This window comes from Mobula hypostoma, chromosome 1 (assembly GCF_963921235.1).
Source record: "Mobula hypostoma chromosome 1, sMobHyp1.1, whole genome shotgun sequence".
Lineage (NCBI taxonomy): Eukaryota > Metazoa > Chordata > Chondrichthyes > Myliobatiformes > Myliobatidae > Mobula > Mobula hypostoma.
In genome coordinates this window covers 173,060,274-173,079,150 of record NC_086097.1, presented here as the reverse complement: position 1 = coordinate 173,079,150, position 18,877 = coordinate 173,060,274, and the positions used below count along the sequence as shown (strand labels likewise).

Here is an 18,877-nt window from a genome sequence, read left to right as displayed (position 1 = left end):
ACCATTCCGATAATAATCTGTTTTCCTGTTTTTGGCACCAAAGTGGATAACCTCACATTTATCCACATTAAATTGCATCTGCCATGAATTTTCCCACTCACCTAACCTATCCAGGTCACCCTGCATCCTCTTAGCATCCTCCTCACAGCTAACTCTGCCACCCAGCTTCGTGTCATCCGCAAACTTGGAGATGCTGCATTTAATTCCCTCATCTAAGTCATTAATATATATTGTAAACTACTGGGGTCCCAGCACTGAGCCTTGCGGTACCCCACTAGTCACTGCCTGCCATTCTGAAAAGGTCCTGTTTATTCCCACTCTTTGCTTCCTGTCTGCCAACCAATTCTCTCTCCACATCAATACCTTACCACCAATACCGTGTGCTTTAAGTTTGCACACTAAACTCCTGTGTGGGACCTTGTCAAGAACCTTTTGAAAATCCAAATATACCACATCCACTAGTTCTCCCCTATCCACTCTACTAGTTACCTCCTCAAAAAATTCTATGAGATTCATCAGACATGATTTTCCTTTCACAAATCCATGCTGACTTTGTCCGATGATTTCACCGCTTTCCAAATGTGCTGTTATCATATCTTTGATAACTGACTCTAGCATTTTCCCCACCACCGATGTCAGGCTATAATTCCCCGGTTTCTCTCTCCCTCCTTTTTTAAAAAGTGGGGTTACATTAGCCACCCTCCAATCCTCAGGAACTAGTCCAGAATCTAAAGAGTTTTGAAAAATTATCACTAATGCATCCACTGTTTCTTGGGCTACTTCCTACAGCGCACGATAAAAAAATCAGCGCATGTCCCGAGCAGCTGCTCTCCCCCGGATTCTCGATGGCATTGCTTAAACACGAGACTGTGAGCAGCCGTTTGCAAGATGAGTTCTAATGTATTGGAAAAGCCTAAAAGAGCTCGTAAGGGTGTTACACTTAGCATAAAACTAGACATAATTAAGCTTTTCGATTGTGGTGAACGAAGTAAGGACAATGTGAGTTTGGCTTGTGGAAGTTGACGAACATGATGTTGACACAAGGTTTTGGCATCCTATGACCAAGAACTGACAGATGAAGAGCTGGTGCAATTGGAAGAAAAAAGGATAACAATCGAAACCGAATGAGTAACGATGAAGTACAACTTTAATTTTGAAAGGGTACGTTGGTTTAGGAGATATTTGCAGCATGGTTTGAGTCCTTACAAAGAACTGTGTGATAGAAAAATGCGCAACGCTCAGCAGTCAAGCAGGCCTTCCACATCAGCCACAGCAGACGACGAACCTCGACCTTCGATATCGAGGCGGGCAGTCATAGGAGAAGATGAGCTGCCTGCTCTAATGGAAACAGACGACGATGAGATGACACCCCGGTGTCCCACCACCCCAACACCCAGACAGCGGACAGATACCGATTCGCTGAGAACGCAGCGGTAGCCGGGAGGCACACAGCACATCTTTAAGAAAAAAGCCAAAATAAACTAGCTAATTGATTAGGTGCTGCCTGACACGTAATTGTCGGCCTAGATCAGAGACGACGCAATCGGAAATCGGCACTGATCTGGGCCGACAACTATGTGTTGGGCGGCACTAATTAATTAGCATGTTTGTTTCAGCTTTTTTCAAGATGTGCTGTGTGCCTCCCGGCTACCGCTGGACGCCTGCATGCTTCGCAGCAATGTATCGCTTGGTGGCCTGGAGGGTGGGGGGGGCCACTGCACCACCCAATCTCCGACTCAGCCTAACACACCATCATCAGTGTGCTCGGCGCTGTCTTCCTGATTCCGGTAAGTGATACTACACTGTACATACATTATTTCTACTTTATATAGGCTGTGTAGTTTTACGTGTTATTTGGTATGATTTGGCAGCTTCATAGCTTAAAGGTTACCGGAGAGCGCTTGCGTGTGTTTTTGCCAGCAGCACTTGCGTGAGATTTACTGCTGACGGCGCTTGCGTGAGATTTTCGCTACGGAGAACAATTCAATAATGATTGTGGAAAAGTATTTCTACTTTATATAGGCTGTGTATTTATCATATCATTCCTGCTTTTACTATATGTTACTGTTATTTTAGGTTTTATGTGTTATTTGGCATGATTTGGTAGGTTATTTTTGGGTCTACAAACGCTCACAAAATTTTCCCATATAAATAAATAGTAATTGCTTCTTCGCTTTACAACATTTCGGCTTACGAACCGTTTCATAGGAATGCTGTACCTTCGGATGGCGGGGGAAACCTGTACTGAAAACTGGTAATTCCCAAGAACCAAATGGCTAATATCACAAAGGTTTCGGAAAGACAGCTTTCGAGGTCATGGATACATTAGTTATCTTTCAAAATTCCATGGATTGTGGACTGGACTGAGGGAAATGTGAGTCCCTTATCATAAAGGAGAGGGAAAAAAACAACTAACCTGCTATCCTAACATCATTTGTTGGGAGAGTCCTGAGATTTGTCATAGAAATGAGTAGTGTAGACTCAGCATTTATAGTGCCTTATAAAAGTATTCACCCCTTAACCCTTTGTTCACATAATTGAGTATTACAACCAGGGACATTGATCAATTTAACTGAGAATGTTTATTTGTGAATTACATGCTCCTTTTTTCAAAGCAGGTCCCAAAAACAGGGAAATTTTAAAGCAGGAGAAACTAAAAATTCAAAAACTGAAATGTTAGCAGTTCAAAAGTACTCACCCCCACCCACTTTGGTCAGTACTTAGTTGAACCACCTTTCGCAGCTATTACAGCCAGTAGACTTTTTGGATAGGTCTCCATTAGCTTTGTACAACATGATGGAGCAAGATATGCCCATTCCTCTGCAAAATTGCACAAGCTGTGCCAGGTTAGTTGGGGAAAGACGATGGACAGCAATCCTTGGGGTCTTGTAAGAAATGTTTGTTTGGGTTAACGTCAGGACTCTGACTGGGCCACTCAAAGACATCAATTTTCCTCATTTGAAGCCACTCCATGGTTGTTCTGGCAGTGTGCTTTGGGTCACTGTCCTGCTGAAAGACGAACTTCCTCCCCAATTTAAGCTTTCTGGCAGAGTCTAGCAGGTTTTTTTTATCTCGGATCTCTCTCTATTTAGCAGCATTCAGCTACCCATCAATCCTGACCAGATTTCCAGTATATACTGCTGAAAAACATCCCCAAAGCATGCTGCTATCTCCACCATACCCTACAGTAGTTTGATGTTATCAGGCAGTGTTAAATTTATGCCACATATACTGCTTGGTGTTGAGATAAAAAAATTTCCACTTTAGTTTCATCTGACCACAAGACCTTCTTCCACATCTTTACAGTATCTTCTAAATGATGTCTTGCAAAGTGCTAATAGCCAAGGCAATACTTTTTTTTTAAGCTAGGGCTTCTTCCTTGTCACTGTTCCATGACACTCCATTTGTGCAAGGCTTTAGAGATTGTGGATCCATGAACATCATCTCCAGTTGCAGCCACTGATTTCTGCAGCTCACTCACTGCTGTGTCACAGAAGCCTCTCTTACCTGTGCCATTCTTCTTTGGCAACTAAGTTTAAAGGGGCAGCCTGACCTAGGCAGTGTGAGTGAGTTTTATATTTGTTCCACTTTTTCACGATGCACTGCACTGACCTTCAAAGTATATTCAGTGCCTTTGAAACGATCTTGTACCCTTCCCCAGATTTGTGCTTTTCTATTATTATTTCCGTGACTTGTCTTGAGTGTTCTTTTGTCTTCGGTTTGGTTTGATCTGTTGAAAATCTACCATAATGTTGGACCTTACAGTGAGTGAGTATATTTATTCAGGTGATACTCTAATTTTCTACATCAACAAATTAGGTGAGTTGGTAAGGTAATATACAGTATTGCACCCAAGAAAAGGTAGTGTAGTAATTACAAAGGGGATGAAGGCTCACAATTTTGGTTTTTAATTTTTAGTAAATTGCTAGCAGGCTTTGGAATTTTTCTTCCAATTTGACATGAAGCACAATGTTTTGTAGATTAGCTTAAAAAAATCCTACTTCAATATATTTTAAATTTAGAACACTAGACAATAAAATGTGAAAATAGTTGAGGGGGCTGAATACTTTTTCAAGACACTGTAGTTATAGAACATAGAATAGTACAGCACAGTACAGGCCCTTTGGCCCACAATGTTGTGCCAACCCTCAAACCCTGCCTCCCATATAAGCCCCCACCTTAAATTCCTCCATATACCTGTCTAGTAGTCTCTTAAACTTCACTAGTGTATCTGCCTCCACCACTGACTCAGGCAGTGCATTCCACGCACCGACCACTCTCTGAGTAAAAAACCTTTCTCTGATATCCCCCTTGAACTTTCCACCCCTTACCTTAAAGCCATGTCCCCTTGTATTGAGCAGTGGTGCCCTGGGGAAGAGGTGCTGGCTATCCACTCTATCTATTCCTCTTATTACCTTGTACACCTCTATCATGTCTCCCCTCCTTCTCTCCAAAGAGTAAAGCCCTAGCTCCCTTAATCTCTGATCATAATGCATACTTTCTAAACCAGGCAGCATCCTGGTAAATCTCCTCTGTACCCTTTCCAATGCTTCCACATCCTTCCTATAGTGAGGCGACCAGAACTGGACACAGTACTCCAAGTGTGGCCTAACCAGAGTTTTATAGAGCTGCATCATTACATCGCAACTCTTAAACTCTATCCCTCGACTTATGAAAGCTAACACCCCATAAGCTTTCTTAACTACCCTATCCACCTGTGAGGCAACTTTCAGGGATCTGTGGACATGTACCCCCAGATCCCTCTGCTCCTCCACACTACCAAATATCCTGCCATTTACTTTGTACTCTGCCTTGGAGTTATGAAAGGGTAATTATGTTTTAATAATCTATTAGAGTTCTTTTAGAATATTACTAGAAACTTAGATAAGGGAGAACCAATATTTAGATTTTCAGAAGGCTTTAGTAACATGCCATATCCGAGGTTTGTCAGGAAGCTTAAATCACATGGGTAACATACAGAAATGGATTGTCAAATGGTTAGCAGACAGATATCAAAGAATGGAATTAGAACATAGAACATAACAGCACAAGAACAGGCCCTTCTGCCCACAGCATCATGCCAAACTACTTAACCTAATAATTAAAAACTTAACTGAACTAATCCTTTCTGACAAAATAATGTCAAAATAGTCCATTGTCAGTAGATTTATGTGCCTATATATGAGACATTTAAATTCCACTGTTGTATTTGCCTCCAGTACCACCCTTGGTAATGCATTCTAGGCACCCACCACTCTCAGTGAAAAACAACTTAGCCCTCATAACCCCTTTGATCTTACCCCTCTCACCTTAAATAATGCCCCCTAATATAAGACTTTATGACCCTAGGAAAAAAGATACCAGTGGTCTACCCTACCTATCCCTCCACCACTCCACAGAAAACAACCCAAGTTTGTCCAGCCTTCCCTTATAGCTCATGCCTTCTAATCCAGTCAGCATCCTGGTGAACCACATCTGCATCCTCTCCAAAGCCTCTAAATCCTTCCATAATAGGGTGAGCAGAAATGAATGCAATAGTTCAGATTGGCCTAACTAGAGCTTTATAAAGCTGCAAGATGACTTCCTGACTCTAACTCAGTGCCTCATCTAAAAAAGGCCAGCAAACCATAGTGCTTCACGGAGTAATGGGCCATGACCAATAGAGTTTTGCAGGAATTGGTGCTTGGGTGACAGCTCTTCACAATCTAGATCAATGACTCGGCTAAGGGTCACCAAAACTAGGTGGAATTAAAAGTAGGAGGAGGATGTAAAGGAATATCAAGGGGATAAGGGCAAGCTGAATAAGTAGGCAAGAATATAACTGTTAGGATATCACTTGGAAAAAATATGAAATTTAAAATCCACTTTGGTGCACAAAATAAAAATGCAGAATTTTTTAAAAATGATGTGACATTGTTAAAAGTTCAAAGGGGCCTGGGTGTCATTGTGCATAAATAACTAAAAGTTAATGCAAGTGAGCTGAGCAGTTACAGAGGTAAATGTTATGTTAGGCTGTATCATGAGAGGTTTTGAGAACTGGAGTGAAGATATTTGTAAAGTGTCCTGGTGAGACTGCATCTGAAGCATCACATATTGCTTGTATTTTCAGTCAATAAAATGAGATGCTTAATTGATAATTTTAAGGATGGGATTTAAATTACAATGAATATCTCCTTATATCTATGCATCATTTAGCTTATATGCAACACTTTCATGATTTTTAATGCTTATCGACAGTGATCCAACCAATATGATGCCATCCACATGAAGGATGTTTTCCTGTTTTCCTAAAACAGGCTTTTGACACCTGGGTAGTGTTTCTTCTCCTTGCCTGAATTTGCAGTCCCATTTATGGATAAATATGGAATTGCACCATTAGCCTTCTGTATCAGTCAAAATCCTGGTCAATGTTATTGGAAAAAATTGGATGATAAGAGCTTGCTGTGTGTAATCTTATGTGCTGTTAACACAATCATACAAATGAAAACAAATGAACAGTAGAAACTGCCAAACCTTAAAGCCAACATGCTGCTATTAAATGTAATTTTTGACATCTTTCCATTGCAGACCTCTCATCAAGATCAGAGTAAGATTACCTCTCCAGAAGGAGCTCCTATGGATGCTTCCTCACGACACAGTGGAGCCCGGGACAGTGGTATTGGAAGTGATAGTGCACGAATTCGGATTGTGCAGATTGAACAACAGAGCGGAACCAGTCATCACCGGCTTGCAAGGCCTTCCCGCCAATCTTCCATTGTGAAGAATTTAAATTTTATCCCTTTTGATATATTTATTACAGCTGGTGGTATCTCACTGATGACCTATTCATTCACAATTAATCCCAAAGCAATGACCCAACAAGATAGCCAACAGAAGAGAGACACTGACAAAGTCAGCAAGAGTACATTGAACCTGAAAAGTACTGAGACTGAACAGGTGCCAGAGAATAAAGTGGGCCAGCTAGAAATTGCAGTAATGACAGCTGACGACGTCCTGAATAGTAATTCGCCGTTGTCCACCAGGAAGGTTACCAGTCACTTGTCACTGGAGAGTCTCCACACACCAAGCAGATCTTCAGCTCGCCAGGCTCTTGGAATCACAATAGTCCGTCAACCAGGTCGCAGAGGAGCAAATGATCTTCAGCTGGAGCCCTTCCTGTACTTGGTGATAGCCCAGCCTTCATTACTAATGAGTTGTCACCACCGGAAGCAGAAGGTGGAGCTAACGTTTTTTGATGCCACTTTGAAAGCTGTGCCACCAGACTACAAATGTATGGGTAAGAATAATATTATTTACCTCTTCTCATTAACCTTCCATCTCTCCCTGCTACCAAAAATTATAGTTGAGGATAGGTTGCTGAAATATAGCATAAGCAGCAGAATTTTTGAGAGAGGAAAATTATAAAGACATTATCTTCTAGAAGTTGGGAGGGAGACTCAGGGTCATGAGAAGGTGTGCCTTACTAACTGGGGACACTTCAAATAGGAAAATCAGGAAGCAAAGGACTGTAGGAGACTCAATTGAATTTCACAGTACTCATCTTAATTATTTTTCTCAATTTTATGATACTTTTCCTTCAATTTGAAAAGATTTTTGGCTGTTGACATGTGGCGGGAGATCCTAGACAGGAATCACAGACAGACATGAGTTGGGTATTTACCATCCAGATATTTGTGCTTTGGGTAGGATATCAATGGGAGTTCAATCTTTACGGAAGTGAATTGGCCTTTAGAGAAGGATTGAGCTTTTGAAGAAAATTGAGCATTGGGCATCAGAGGGTTTCTAGAATCTACAGAGCATTGTAGCATTGAGCAGTGCACATAATGGAAATCTGGCTTTGTATTCTGTTCTCAGGGGAAGCCATAAATTGAGAGGGGAATGGATGTGTGAGAGTCAGATAACTCGAAATCTGTTTCTGGAGTGCTTTTTGGGTGGGCAAGGGATCTGGTGGGAAGAATTTCTGCTTTTACAGTACGTCCCCAAATGTTGCTGGAAAACCACATATCAGTTGGATCCAAGCTTTGTCAAGGTTATTGAGACCCAGGTAGCACTTCTAACATATTAAAGGTATCACCTCAACACCAAGATTGTGAGACTCTTTCTTGTTTAGGTCACATGAGTGTAAGTTTTTTTCTGAAAGTGCTAAAATACAGGCGCAGCAGGTGGGTGGACTGTGCACATACTCAAAGTATGTTGAGCTTCCTTTGGCCCCTAAAGACTTATGCAAAGGATTAGGAATTTGCAATCACTTTCTGAGCTAAGCCCATGGGAAAATATGACTATTTCTATTCTACAGATTCACTTTCAAGAATTCTGTACAACTTTTATTTGCACAGTTTGTCTTCGTTTGCACATTGAATGTAGGTCAATATTTGTCTGTTTATGTATAGTTCTTCGTAAAATTCTGTGGTGTTCCTTTTTTTCCTGTAAATGCCTGCCAAAAAAATTGAATATCAAGGTAGTATATGGTGATATGTACGTACTTTGATAATAAATTTACTCTGAACTTTGAACGATAGAACTGATTGCATGGAAGAAGGTCAAACTATGCTTATATTAGTGGTAGTTGTTAAAGTAAAGCAGTCTACCTTGTATTATTTTTGTGCTTTCACTTATTTATAATGATGCTGAAGACTGCTGTTTGGTTCACCAGGTCCTTCCCAGCTCTCAGGCTGCAATCCCATTAATCCCATTCCTCCTCTAGTCATTTCCTTACAGCCTGATATTCCATTCTCTCTCACTTATCCTTTAATTATCTTTTTTTTAACCACGTATCTGCACTAAGGTATCATTTATAGTAGCATGTCTTTGGGAAGGAACTAGACTCCAGGCAGAAAGCAAAAGGTCACGAGAAGACCATGTAAGCTCTGCACAGACTGAGGTGCACCCAGGCCCTTGGATTTAAGTGGAATCCATGTTGACTGTTGTGCTACTCTGCAGTCCTGTGTTTTTGCATGTCTTATATAGTTTTTCTTTGAAAGTATTTGCTAGATTAAGAGGGATCTATTAGATAATATTACTGATGGGCAACAGTGGTGGCAATAGCAAATATTGGTTGAATTATAACATCCATTGATTGGAATTAAAATGTGTGTACAGATATTGATGAGTATGATAGTAATTGCAACATGCAAAATCTTCTATTGGCAATAACAAAAGCCAAGTAATCAGGAGCCCTTTAGTGTTTGTGAAGGGAGATGGAAGTTGATTATTTGTGGTTAAGAGGAGAAGATGTGTAAGTTTGACGTCAGTAGATGTTTATCTATGTAGGTCATGCATAGAACTCTAGCTCTTAAAAGAAAGCTTGGAGCAAAGAAGAATTTATTTGCCTGTGTTAAAGATATTGATGGTGAAGGGCAATAAAATTAAAACAAAATGATTTAATTTGATAATACCAATAGATTTACACCATGTAAATATTAATGTAAGAACATTTATTACACATCACTCATTATCCTTGAGATGATTGCAGTGAACCAGTTTTAAATAGCTGCAGCCTCTACAGTGAATATTGAGCTCCTTGACATTGATCCAAGGACAAGGAAGGAACAACATCTGTTGATTGCTTTGGAAATGGCACAATAACTTTGCAATTTAGCACAGCTTGACTGGCACTTCACTTTGAGTACAGGATTACAAAATCTTTGGCAGAGTTATATTGCTTTCAAGATGGGAGTGGAAGGCCAACAAATTTCCTGAATATTGTCTTTTGAAAGGGTCTAGCTGTGCTTTTCCTGTTCATACTGTGTAAACTGATGAAAGTACATTGAACTAAGATAGACAAGGGCCCTTTATCTTAAACAGACAAAGGGAAAATCAAAATAGTTCGCTATGACTTAACAGAGATTAGTTTTATCCAAATGGATTTTTTTTTATTGTGCAATTCAATTTGAGGGCAGCTGGATTCATATTTTATAATAAGCAGAACCTGCTGAAGATTATCTTTGTGCAAGTAAAATTATTTTCACTGGAATAAATGTTATATCTGATATTTAAAGCAGCATGTCAAATTTGGCCGTGATTTTTGCTTATATTTCAGTCTTTCAAAAAAAAATCAGGTGTGGACTTTTTAATTTCATTCTTGTTCTGTTATAGATCCAGGTAAGACCCTTCCAGAAGCTTTGGACTACAGTGTGTTTTGGTTGCAGACTGTTCCAGGGGACGCTGATCTCAAAGCTGGCATTCCCCCTCCTCTCCTGTCTTTGCAAATTAAAGACTTTCTTAATGGGCCAGGTAAGAGCACAAGACTTTATATCCCAATGCACAGTTTGTTTTGATTACAACCGCAGAGTCTGGGAGCTGCCTTTGGCTGCAATACCTTGCCTAAAGTGCATCTCCCAATCTCTTCACAATCTTACACGTGTCATTAAGAAAGCACAGCTAAAAAGATCCTTGGGTGGGTCTCTGCCATTTATTTTTGTGCATTTAGTTTTATGTGGTACAAACTGGAGCAGTAATCCTTAATGAGTTGAGTGAAGATCTAATGTTTTTCTGAGTGCACTGTATGTTGTAAGCAATTTGTCAATTGGCAGGAGAAGGAGGTAAACATATGCAATTTAGCAGAAACCTAATCTCCCAATTTAAACATGCAAGAAGCCCAGCAGTCATTCTGCATTATGAAAACCTGAGTTCAGTGACAGCAAGTAGCTAGACAGTGAAACCACTAATGAATGGGTAATAGCAGGATATGGCAATGCACTTGATACCACATGAAGAGGCATTTTTCCATACATTTGGCAAAAGCACCAACCAAATATTTTTTTCCAGATTGAAGTAATAGGATCTCAGTATTAGTGAGTATACATTATAGTTCCCGCAGGAAATGGTGCTTGCAACACGCAGACCTGGGTGATAGGAACATAACAGTGTATTTTGTAAGTAAGCGGAGGATTTATAACATACCTGTGCAGGTTATAAATTGATGGCGTAAGTCCATCCATCATTCCACTTGGTTTCTAATGCCAGAAATTTAAGGTCCTCCACGGCTTACTTTAGTTTATTGCTAGCCAGAGAGACATAGCTTTATATGGGTCTTCAGAAAATAGCAATAAAATATTATGTTGGCATCCTGTTCACCTAAAAAATAGTAGCATTGTGTTACCATTATGGTAAAAGGAGATTATTTGCCTTATTCAAAATGTTACACATTACATAATTCAAAAGGAAGTTCTACTGCAGCTGTTATAAACTTGTATGTGATTGATTGACCCTCTGCTCCCTGCTCATTCAGGATACCAAATAAGTATTTCTTCAAGAGAGTCCTGAATTTAGCAAAGGATATAATTCCATCCATTAACAAGTTCAACGACTCCCCGAAAAGCTGCAGAATAATGTGACCAGAAACCCACTAGAGCAATAACTCTGGCAGGTGATAGATTAGTTAGAACAAATTGGAACCATTATGGCCTGGCATCCCTGGTTTCCATCAAGTGTTTTTTTAAAGGGAAAAAAAAAGTCGTCATTTTTACACAGTGGTTGGCCCTACAGAGCGCCTATAACAGGTTAATTTGAATCATATGATGTGTCACTGGCCTCATCTGACACAAACTTCATTCCATGTGTAAAACAGTAATAAATCCATTCCCAACCGAGTCGAATCCCCGTGGAGTGGGTGAATGCAGACCCTATCCTGGCATGCTGGCCCTTCATAATTTGAAGCAGGGTAATTGGTGTTGCAGGAAAAAAAAATCCCATAGTGAAGGAGCATTAGAGCAGATGCATACCGAACCCACACACACATTTCATTCTGTACAGATGTTTACCGCAGGTATGGCATCATATAACTTCAGGAATTTGCCCAATTGATCCCAATTTTGCAGTACTCCTAAGCATGGTGACACTGTTTAAAGTAATAATTTTTAATTTAAAGAGAGCTGACATGTGAGAAAGAGAGTTCGGCAGTATTGTAATGTATTCAGGCTTCGTTTAAAATTTACTTAAGGTCATTTGTTAATGTAATGATATGCTGTCATTAAAAGTTCTTTTTTCACTTGACGGGTAATGTTTTGATATTTCAGCAGCAATGTAGCACAGTACCATAGTTAGTGCTTCTGATTAGGGAAACAGTTTGAAACTAAACTTGAACTGGTATAAGTAAATATATTCCATTAGTTTCATAGCAGTGAATTCAAATAAAGTTTAACACTAAGCCACTTAAAGAGATATTAGACTGGTATAAAATAACTCTTGTTTCAAAGTTTATCTGCATTGTAACATTGTGTAATTCAATGCCACTGAATATTTCTAGAACAAATAACAGAAATGAGTTGTATGACCAAGATTTGACAATCTATGTCATTTCAACCTAGACTCATCTTGGAAAGGTAGTCAATCATCAGATGCTTCTTGATACACCATCCAAGTATAGTTATATTTTAATCTTTTTTGTTTTGCTCATGTGGTATTTATTATGCGACATCAACAAATTAGTTAATTTTGTAATAGTTATGACAAAATTCTCTGTTATTAGAGAATATCGGCTACATATTAGAAATACAACTCCTTTTCAAAATAAATCTAATGTAATAAACATGCATCAGGCCTATTGAAATAAATGCTAATATATGTGTCTGAGAGAGAGCCTGTGATATGTCATATACTGGGCGAAGCATGAAGTCTTTGGGTAACTGCAAGTCTGTGTCTTTGCAATTGCTTTGCTCATGTTTGAGTGCTCAGTGGCGGGTGTCGATGCTTTTTTTGCCAGTGAGGAGAGGGGGGGAATCATTGTTTGCTGCCGCTTACGGACGGGAGGGAGGGGAGCTGGGGGGACTTTGGGGTTCTAACATTTAACTGTCGTTCATTCTTTGGGGCACTCCTTTGTTTTTGTGGATGGTTGTGAAGAAAAAGCATTTCAAGATGTATATTGTATACATTTCTCTGACATTAAATTGGACCTCTGAATCTTTGGTGTTTCTGCCCATCTCTTCTGTGATTCTTATGCCAGCGGTTTCTGTGATTACAAGTGCTATTTTAATACTAAACATCAGACTTGGCATAGTGGGTATGGCACTTAGCACTGATTCATAAGGTTGTAATGTTAGGTTATGTTCCAGCTATTTAAACACTAAATTTAGAACAGGGATCTAATACTGGACTGTCAGATGAGCCACAATAGTAAGAAATCCCATCTGCCCTGAAAGGTGAAACATCCATGACAATACTTTGAAGATGAACAAGACAGTTTTTCCCATTTCCTAGACATTATATATCCCTCAACTTTAAGGCTGAACATCCTTTAAGCATTTTTATTCATCATTTTAATCTAACTTTTCCTTTAATGATATGATGCTTATCAGAATCATTTCATGTAGTAGCAAGTTCCACATTATCACATCTTTTTAGGGAAAGGTTTTCCTATGGTTTTCTTAGTAGATTTATTAGTGACTATTTTATTTAATATTCTAAATGTTGGACTCTTGTGACTGTCTCCTGTGATGGTATTGGGTTCACTGTCCAGAAAGCCCTAAATGCAAAAGGAAATTTTAAGCTCTATCTGATATAGGTTTCTACGGACGCCCTCACTATAGGGAAGTTCTGCTGTATCAGCCTACTCTTTAAAGGCTAGTTTCCTCCCTGTCTAGTCTTTGTGGTGAGATCTTTCTGCCAATACCCACTACTTGGAGACACTTTCAGCTAACAAAGTAGTATAAGCACAGTTTGTTTTATTTTTAATGATACACATCTAAACTTAGACAAATAGTTCTAAACACACATTTAAAGCTAACACAGGATTTTCTGATTTATGAAAGATTTTCAAATTTCGATAGATTTATAAACTAAAAAGGATTTCCAAACATGGGTTCAAGACTTACGCACATACTAACGGGTTGCAGATGAACGAATTGTCTGTTGCACAAACCAAAGATTGAGGAATGAATTCTAGTTCTTCTTTCTGTCAATCTGACGTTCTGTCATTCTCTTTGTTATTCATAATAATCCCAGTGTTTTCTAACATTTATACTGCTTTGCTACTAGTTGACATTATTTGCATGTGATGTTTTTCAGATACTTTTGCTGGGACAAAGCAATTCAACAGATGGTCTAAAAGCTTCTGGGGTCAGAGATCCCAGACACCCAAAATTAATGCTGTAACTGTACCTGTGTTCATGTGCTAAAGTGACAAAATCAGTTTGGCCTGCAAGCCTCCTTGATCTCAGTCATAATAATACAAATAACTTAGCCAGTATTATCTGGTTTGATGCAGGCTAATTAACATAACCCTAAAGTTTTATGTTGATTAAACATGGGCCTACAAGACCTCACAGTTTTGTTAGTTTACAACAAGAAGCTCACCAAGGAATATTGTTAAAATCTACCCTGACCCTTTGGAAAGGTCATGTTGTTGTTCCAGGAGGCTGAGGTTAGCAATAAGCTTCCTGGGTCCTGGAAAATGAATATCCATCGGGTGGATTTCCCCGCTATCTCTGCCAACCCCCCCCCCCCCCATTAATGGAGCCTACTGATCCTCTCCCATAGAATCTGTTCATAATTTGACAAGGTCACCTCTGAGTCATCTTCAAGACAACGATTTCCATTTGTTCTCTCTTTCAAAAATAGAAGCACATCAAAGTCAGGAAATGACACAAGAAATAAAGAAATGAGAGAGTACAGAAGCAGCATAGGACCCAGATAGCTATCTGACCCAGGAGTCATGTCACTCTAACTTCTGGAAACCTCTGGCCCTCCACTCCCACTACCTTCTTAGATTTTTTTCTACTCACTCCTTCTCATAAGCCTTCAACTGCTCTTCTTTCTATGTTGCTATGGAGGGTGCACATACTGCAGAGGGAAATGCTCTTTTAAACACTGATATCATCTCTCAAAAGTACCTTAGTGTACTCCATTCAACAGATACTTAACTGTTCAAAACAGTTGTTATTTTCCATTTGTTGCTTCTGTTGCCTAACACATAGACTTTAACGCATTCCTTTAAAATCCCTCCATGGTCTCATTTTGTTATATTTAGGCCAACCTATGCAGTCATTAATAGTTGTCCCTAGTAGCATAAGGGTTTGTATTACTGCTTCTACATGTTTACCTTCATGTTACCTTAAGGGATTGTCATCTGTCTTACATTACTCTATTGCTCCTTATGTTACGTACCCCGTAACTGGGTTGCCAAACCTGCAGAAATGGATCACTCAGTTGGAGTCTGGATTACTAGAACTAAGAAAGTTTTATTAAAGAAACAAGCAACACAGTACTCTAATCAAAAGGATAATAAATGCAACAGTTCAATAATGATAAACACACATGTACACAGAATTAGGATAACAGGATCAATCAAGTCTATCGTCGTCTAGGGGTAAATGACCAGTTTCAAAGTGACGCAAAGTTCAGTTCAATTGAGTTCAGTTCAGTTCACAGTAAAATCACTGCCGTGGGAGATGGACAGTGGGGGGAAGGAGAGAGAGAGCAAAAATGAATGAATATTCAAACGGCTTCCACACAGACCTTCGATATTCTTCGCAGTCAGCTTTCAGGCGGGCCCTTTGTGATGTCTTCTGAGGTCACCGACTGTGACCCCTCCGTTTCCAGATACGATCGTTTCTCTGCAGTGAACCTGGCACCCAGGCAAAGGCGGACACACACCAGGTTCCCGCCGGTCGTACCTTTCCATCCTGTGCGTCTATGGCTTGGTCCCGCTACCAGCCCTCCAAAACTCCCACCGACTTGTGGGAGGCGCACCGCTTCCAGGGTCTCGTTACCTCGTGGTGTCGTGTGTGTCTGCCTTAGCGAACCTGTCCCTTTTTATCCCCCTGCTGGGGTATCGCCTGTCCATCACTTCAAACAGTTCAGGGTTCAAAGGGGGAGCCGATCTTGACAGCTCTCCTTCCAAACTCTCCCATCCCTTCATTAACATTTCCAAATGCTGCTCCATTGTTTTCCTTATCTCTCTTTCTCCTGAAGACAGGTGGCAGATCAACTGCTGATCCCACTGGTGCCAGCACAGGACAGCTAACATCTTAATCTATGTGTATTCTCGTCACACCTGTAGTTCTCCTTCAAAATCTCTTTGGCTGGTTCCTCTTGTTTCCTTCTAAAGCATCCTGAAAAACATGTCTGTTAGCATATCCTTGCTCTAATCCTTTCACCATGTCATTGACCCTTCTCCAACCCCCAATTCACCTTTCCCATGGATTGTCAATTCACTTTCCAGTTGGCATCCTTCCTTCACCTCTTTGCAACTTAGTCAGAAACTTATTTCATATAAAGAGAAAAATGCTGGGAATACAAATAATTTGAACTCAACAACTAACACTTGAAAGAAGTTGTTTGTCTTCAGTAAAAATGCTGTTATACACTGGCTCTCTAATAGGCATCTGTTAGTCTCATGAGACCATGGATTTGCGCCTTGGAAGGTTTCCAGGGTGCAGGCCTGGGCAAGGTTGTATGGAAGACCGGCAGTTGCTCATGTTGCAAGTCTCCCCTCTCCACGATGTTGTCCAAGGGAAGGGCACTAGGGCCGATATAGCTTGGTACCGGTGTCGTCGCAGAGCAATGTGTGGTTAAGTGCCTTGCTCAAGGACACAACACACTGCCTCAGATGAGGCTCGAACTAGCGACCTTCAGATCACTAGACCAATGTCTCAGCCACTTGGCCACACGCCAATGGCTTTCTAATGCATACTGTTAAACCAGGATGTCATGGTACACAGATGGATTTGAGACATTTTCATAATAGCCTGGTTTCTGGAATATTGCCACAGTTACTTCATACATTACTTTCAATTTTGTAGTGAACTACTTGAATGGCAGTGCCTTCATATCCAGGCACATTTTTAAAATGTGTACTTAGGGAAGAAATATAGACAGTCATAATTAAATAATACATAATTTTTTGATACATATTCAATGTACAAACGTTTGTATTTGCTGGCAGAAAAAACTGCTTAAAACTGCTTAAATTCTGTTACAAACAACAGTGAATGATGATGATTTTCCCTCACCACCATTCAGGGCCCCAAACAGTCCTTCCAGGTGAGGTAACACCTGTGAATCGTCTGGGGTCATCTATTGTGTCCTGTGCTCTGTACGTAGTCTCCTCACATCGGTGAGACCTGTTGTAAATTTGGGGACTGCTTCGCTGATCACTTCAACTCCATCTGTCAAAAGTGGAACTTCCCAGTTGACAGACATTTTAATTCAGATTTCCATTTGCGTTCCAACATGTTGGTCCATGGCCTCCTCTTGTGCCAGAATGAGGCCACACTCAGGATGGAGGAGCAACACCTTATATTCCGTCTGGGTAGCCTCCAACCTGACAGCATGAATATTGATTTCTCCTTCCGGTACAAAAAAATTTCCATTCCCCTCCTCTCTTCCTATATTCCCCACTCTGGCCTTTTATGTTTGCTCACCTGCCTATCGCTTGCCCTAGGTCCCCTCCTCCTTCCCTTTCTCCTATGGTCCACTCCTATCAGATTTCTTCTTCTCCAGCCCTTGAACATTCCCACCCACCTGCCTTCACCCATCATCTTCCAGCTAGCCTCCTTCCTCTCCCCTCACCTTTTTATTCTGGCGTCTTCCCATTTCCTTTCCAGTCCTGAGGAAGGATCTCAGCCCAAAATGTTGACTCTTCATTAATTTCCATAGATGCTGCGAACCTGTTGAGTTCCTCCAGCATCTTGTGTGTGACATAATGGGTTCCAGCCACACTGCAGCTATTGTCATGCGAAGTGTGTGCCAACAATTTAGCTGAGTATTGAAGGACTGCTACACTGCTGGAGGTGCTTTCTTTCTGACTAACCCCACCTCCTCTCTGGTGGATACCAAAGAACTCTTGGCAACATTCTCTTGGGCAACATTTATCCTTCCGCCTACATCACCTAAACAGTTGTTTTTCTCATTAATATTGGTGAGACCTTGCTGTGCACAACTGGATTGCTGCAATTCCCAGCTTTGCAACAGTAAATACCATCATTACCTTGACTACAAAATGAATTGGGTTCTGAAAAAGAAGAAGAAAGCCCTTAACTCTGAGTGGAGTCATCGGGACACCATCATGATGGCGTTTTTTTTAGCAGGCTTTCTTATTTTTACAAGGTTGAGTTGCTAGCTTAACACTCAACCCTGCACAGATGGAAGGGAGACGGTTGGATTCGAGCTCGAGAGCCTTCGGTCCAAAGTCCAGCACTGATGCCACTACGCCACCAGCCAGCTTGGGTTCTCCTGAGGGTTTGAAAATTTCTGTTAGTTCCTTTCACAGAAACAACATCTCTACTTCCACTTATTGAACATACTCCATGGGTACGTTCATGGCTCATCTAGAATTATGCCTGAGAATTAGTCCTTGCACATTTGGTCAAAGACTTACCTTAAATAAATTTGAGACTAAAGTTTAGTTTAAAATTTAGAAACTGGAATGGGATTTAGATAAATCACCTTTCTGAAATATATAAAGGTGAAGTATTTATATGCCAGCGTCACTACTTAAACTCAACAATAATCAGATGTGGCAAAGTGCATTTTCTAATCAATAACAGCTCCTTCAATCCAATGTGAGCTTTCTCTTTAAAAATGTCCAACTATCCACTGTGTTGTAGTTGTAACAGATGCTAGTCCACATTGTATACTTAACTTGTAACGAGAGTGACCATTTCTTTTCTTCGTAATAAAAGGCATATGCAAAGTAAAAGCTGAACCTGTCTACTACAAAATAACATATGCTTGAAGGAAGCAATGCAGACGTGCACAGGATTCCTAATTGAATCTCAGCACTTGTGTCACAAGCTGGACCAGCTCCACCCCAGGACTGCATACACCTCTTCTAATTCACCCCAAATGTCCATTACTTGACATACCACACAGTTTAATCGTAACTTGAGATTTATAATGTGGCATTTACTGTATTGTTTAAAAATTAGTTGATTTGTAT

General features: G+C 40.3%; 1 protein-coding gene across 4 annotated transcripts in view; it reads left to right on the top strand.

Moving 5' to 3' along the window:
* LOC134352539 (intermembrane lipid transfer protein VPS13B-like) overlaps positions 1-18,877 on the top strand; it is a 1,085,891-nt gene that overhangs the window by 894,961 nt on the left and 172,053 nt on the right. For all 4 annotated transcript variants that reach the window (XM_063059809.1, XM_063059800.1, XM_063059806.1 and 1 more), the window contains exons 34-35: positions 6,568-7,276; positions 10,096-10,233. In XM_063059809.1, coding sequence (XP_062915879.1) covers positions 6,568-7,276; positions 10,096-10,233 — 847 coding nt within the window. The remainder of the gene's footprint in view (positions 1-6,567; positions 7,277-10,095; positions 10,234-18,877) is intronic.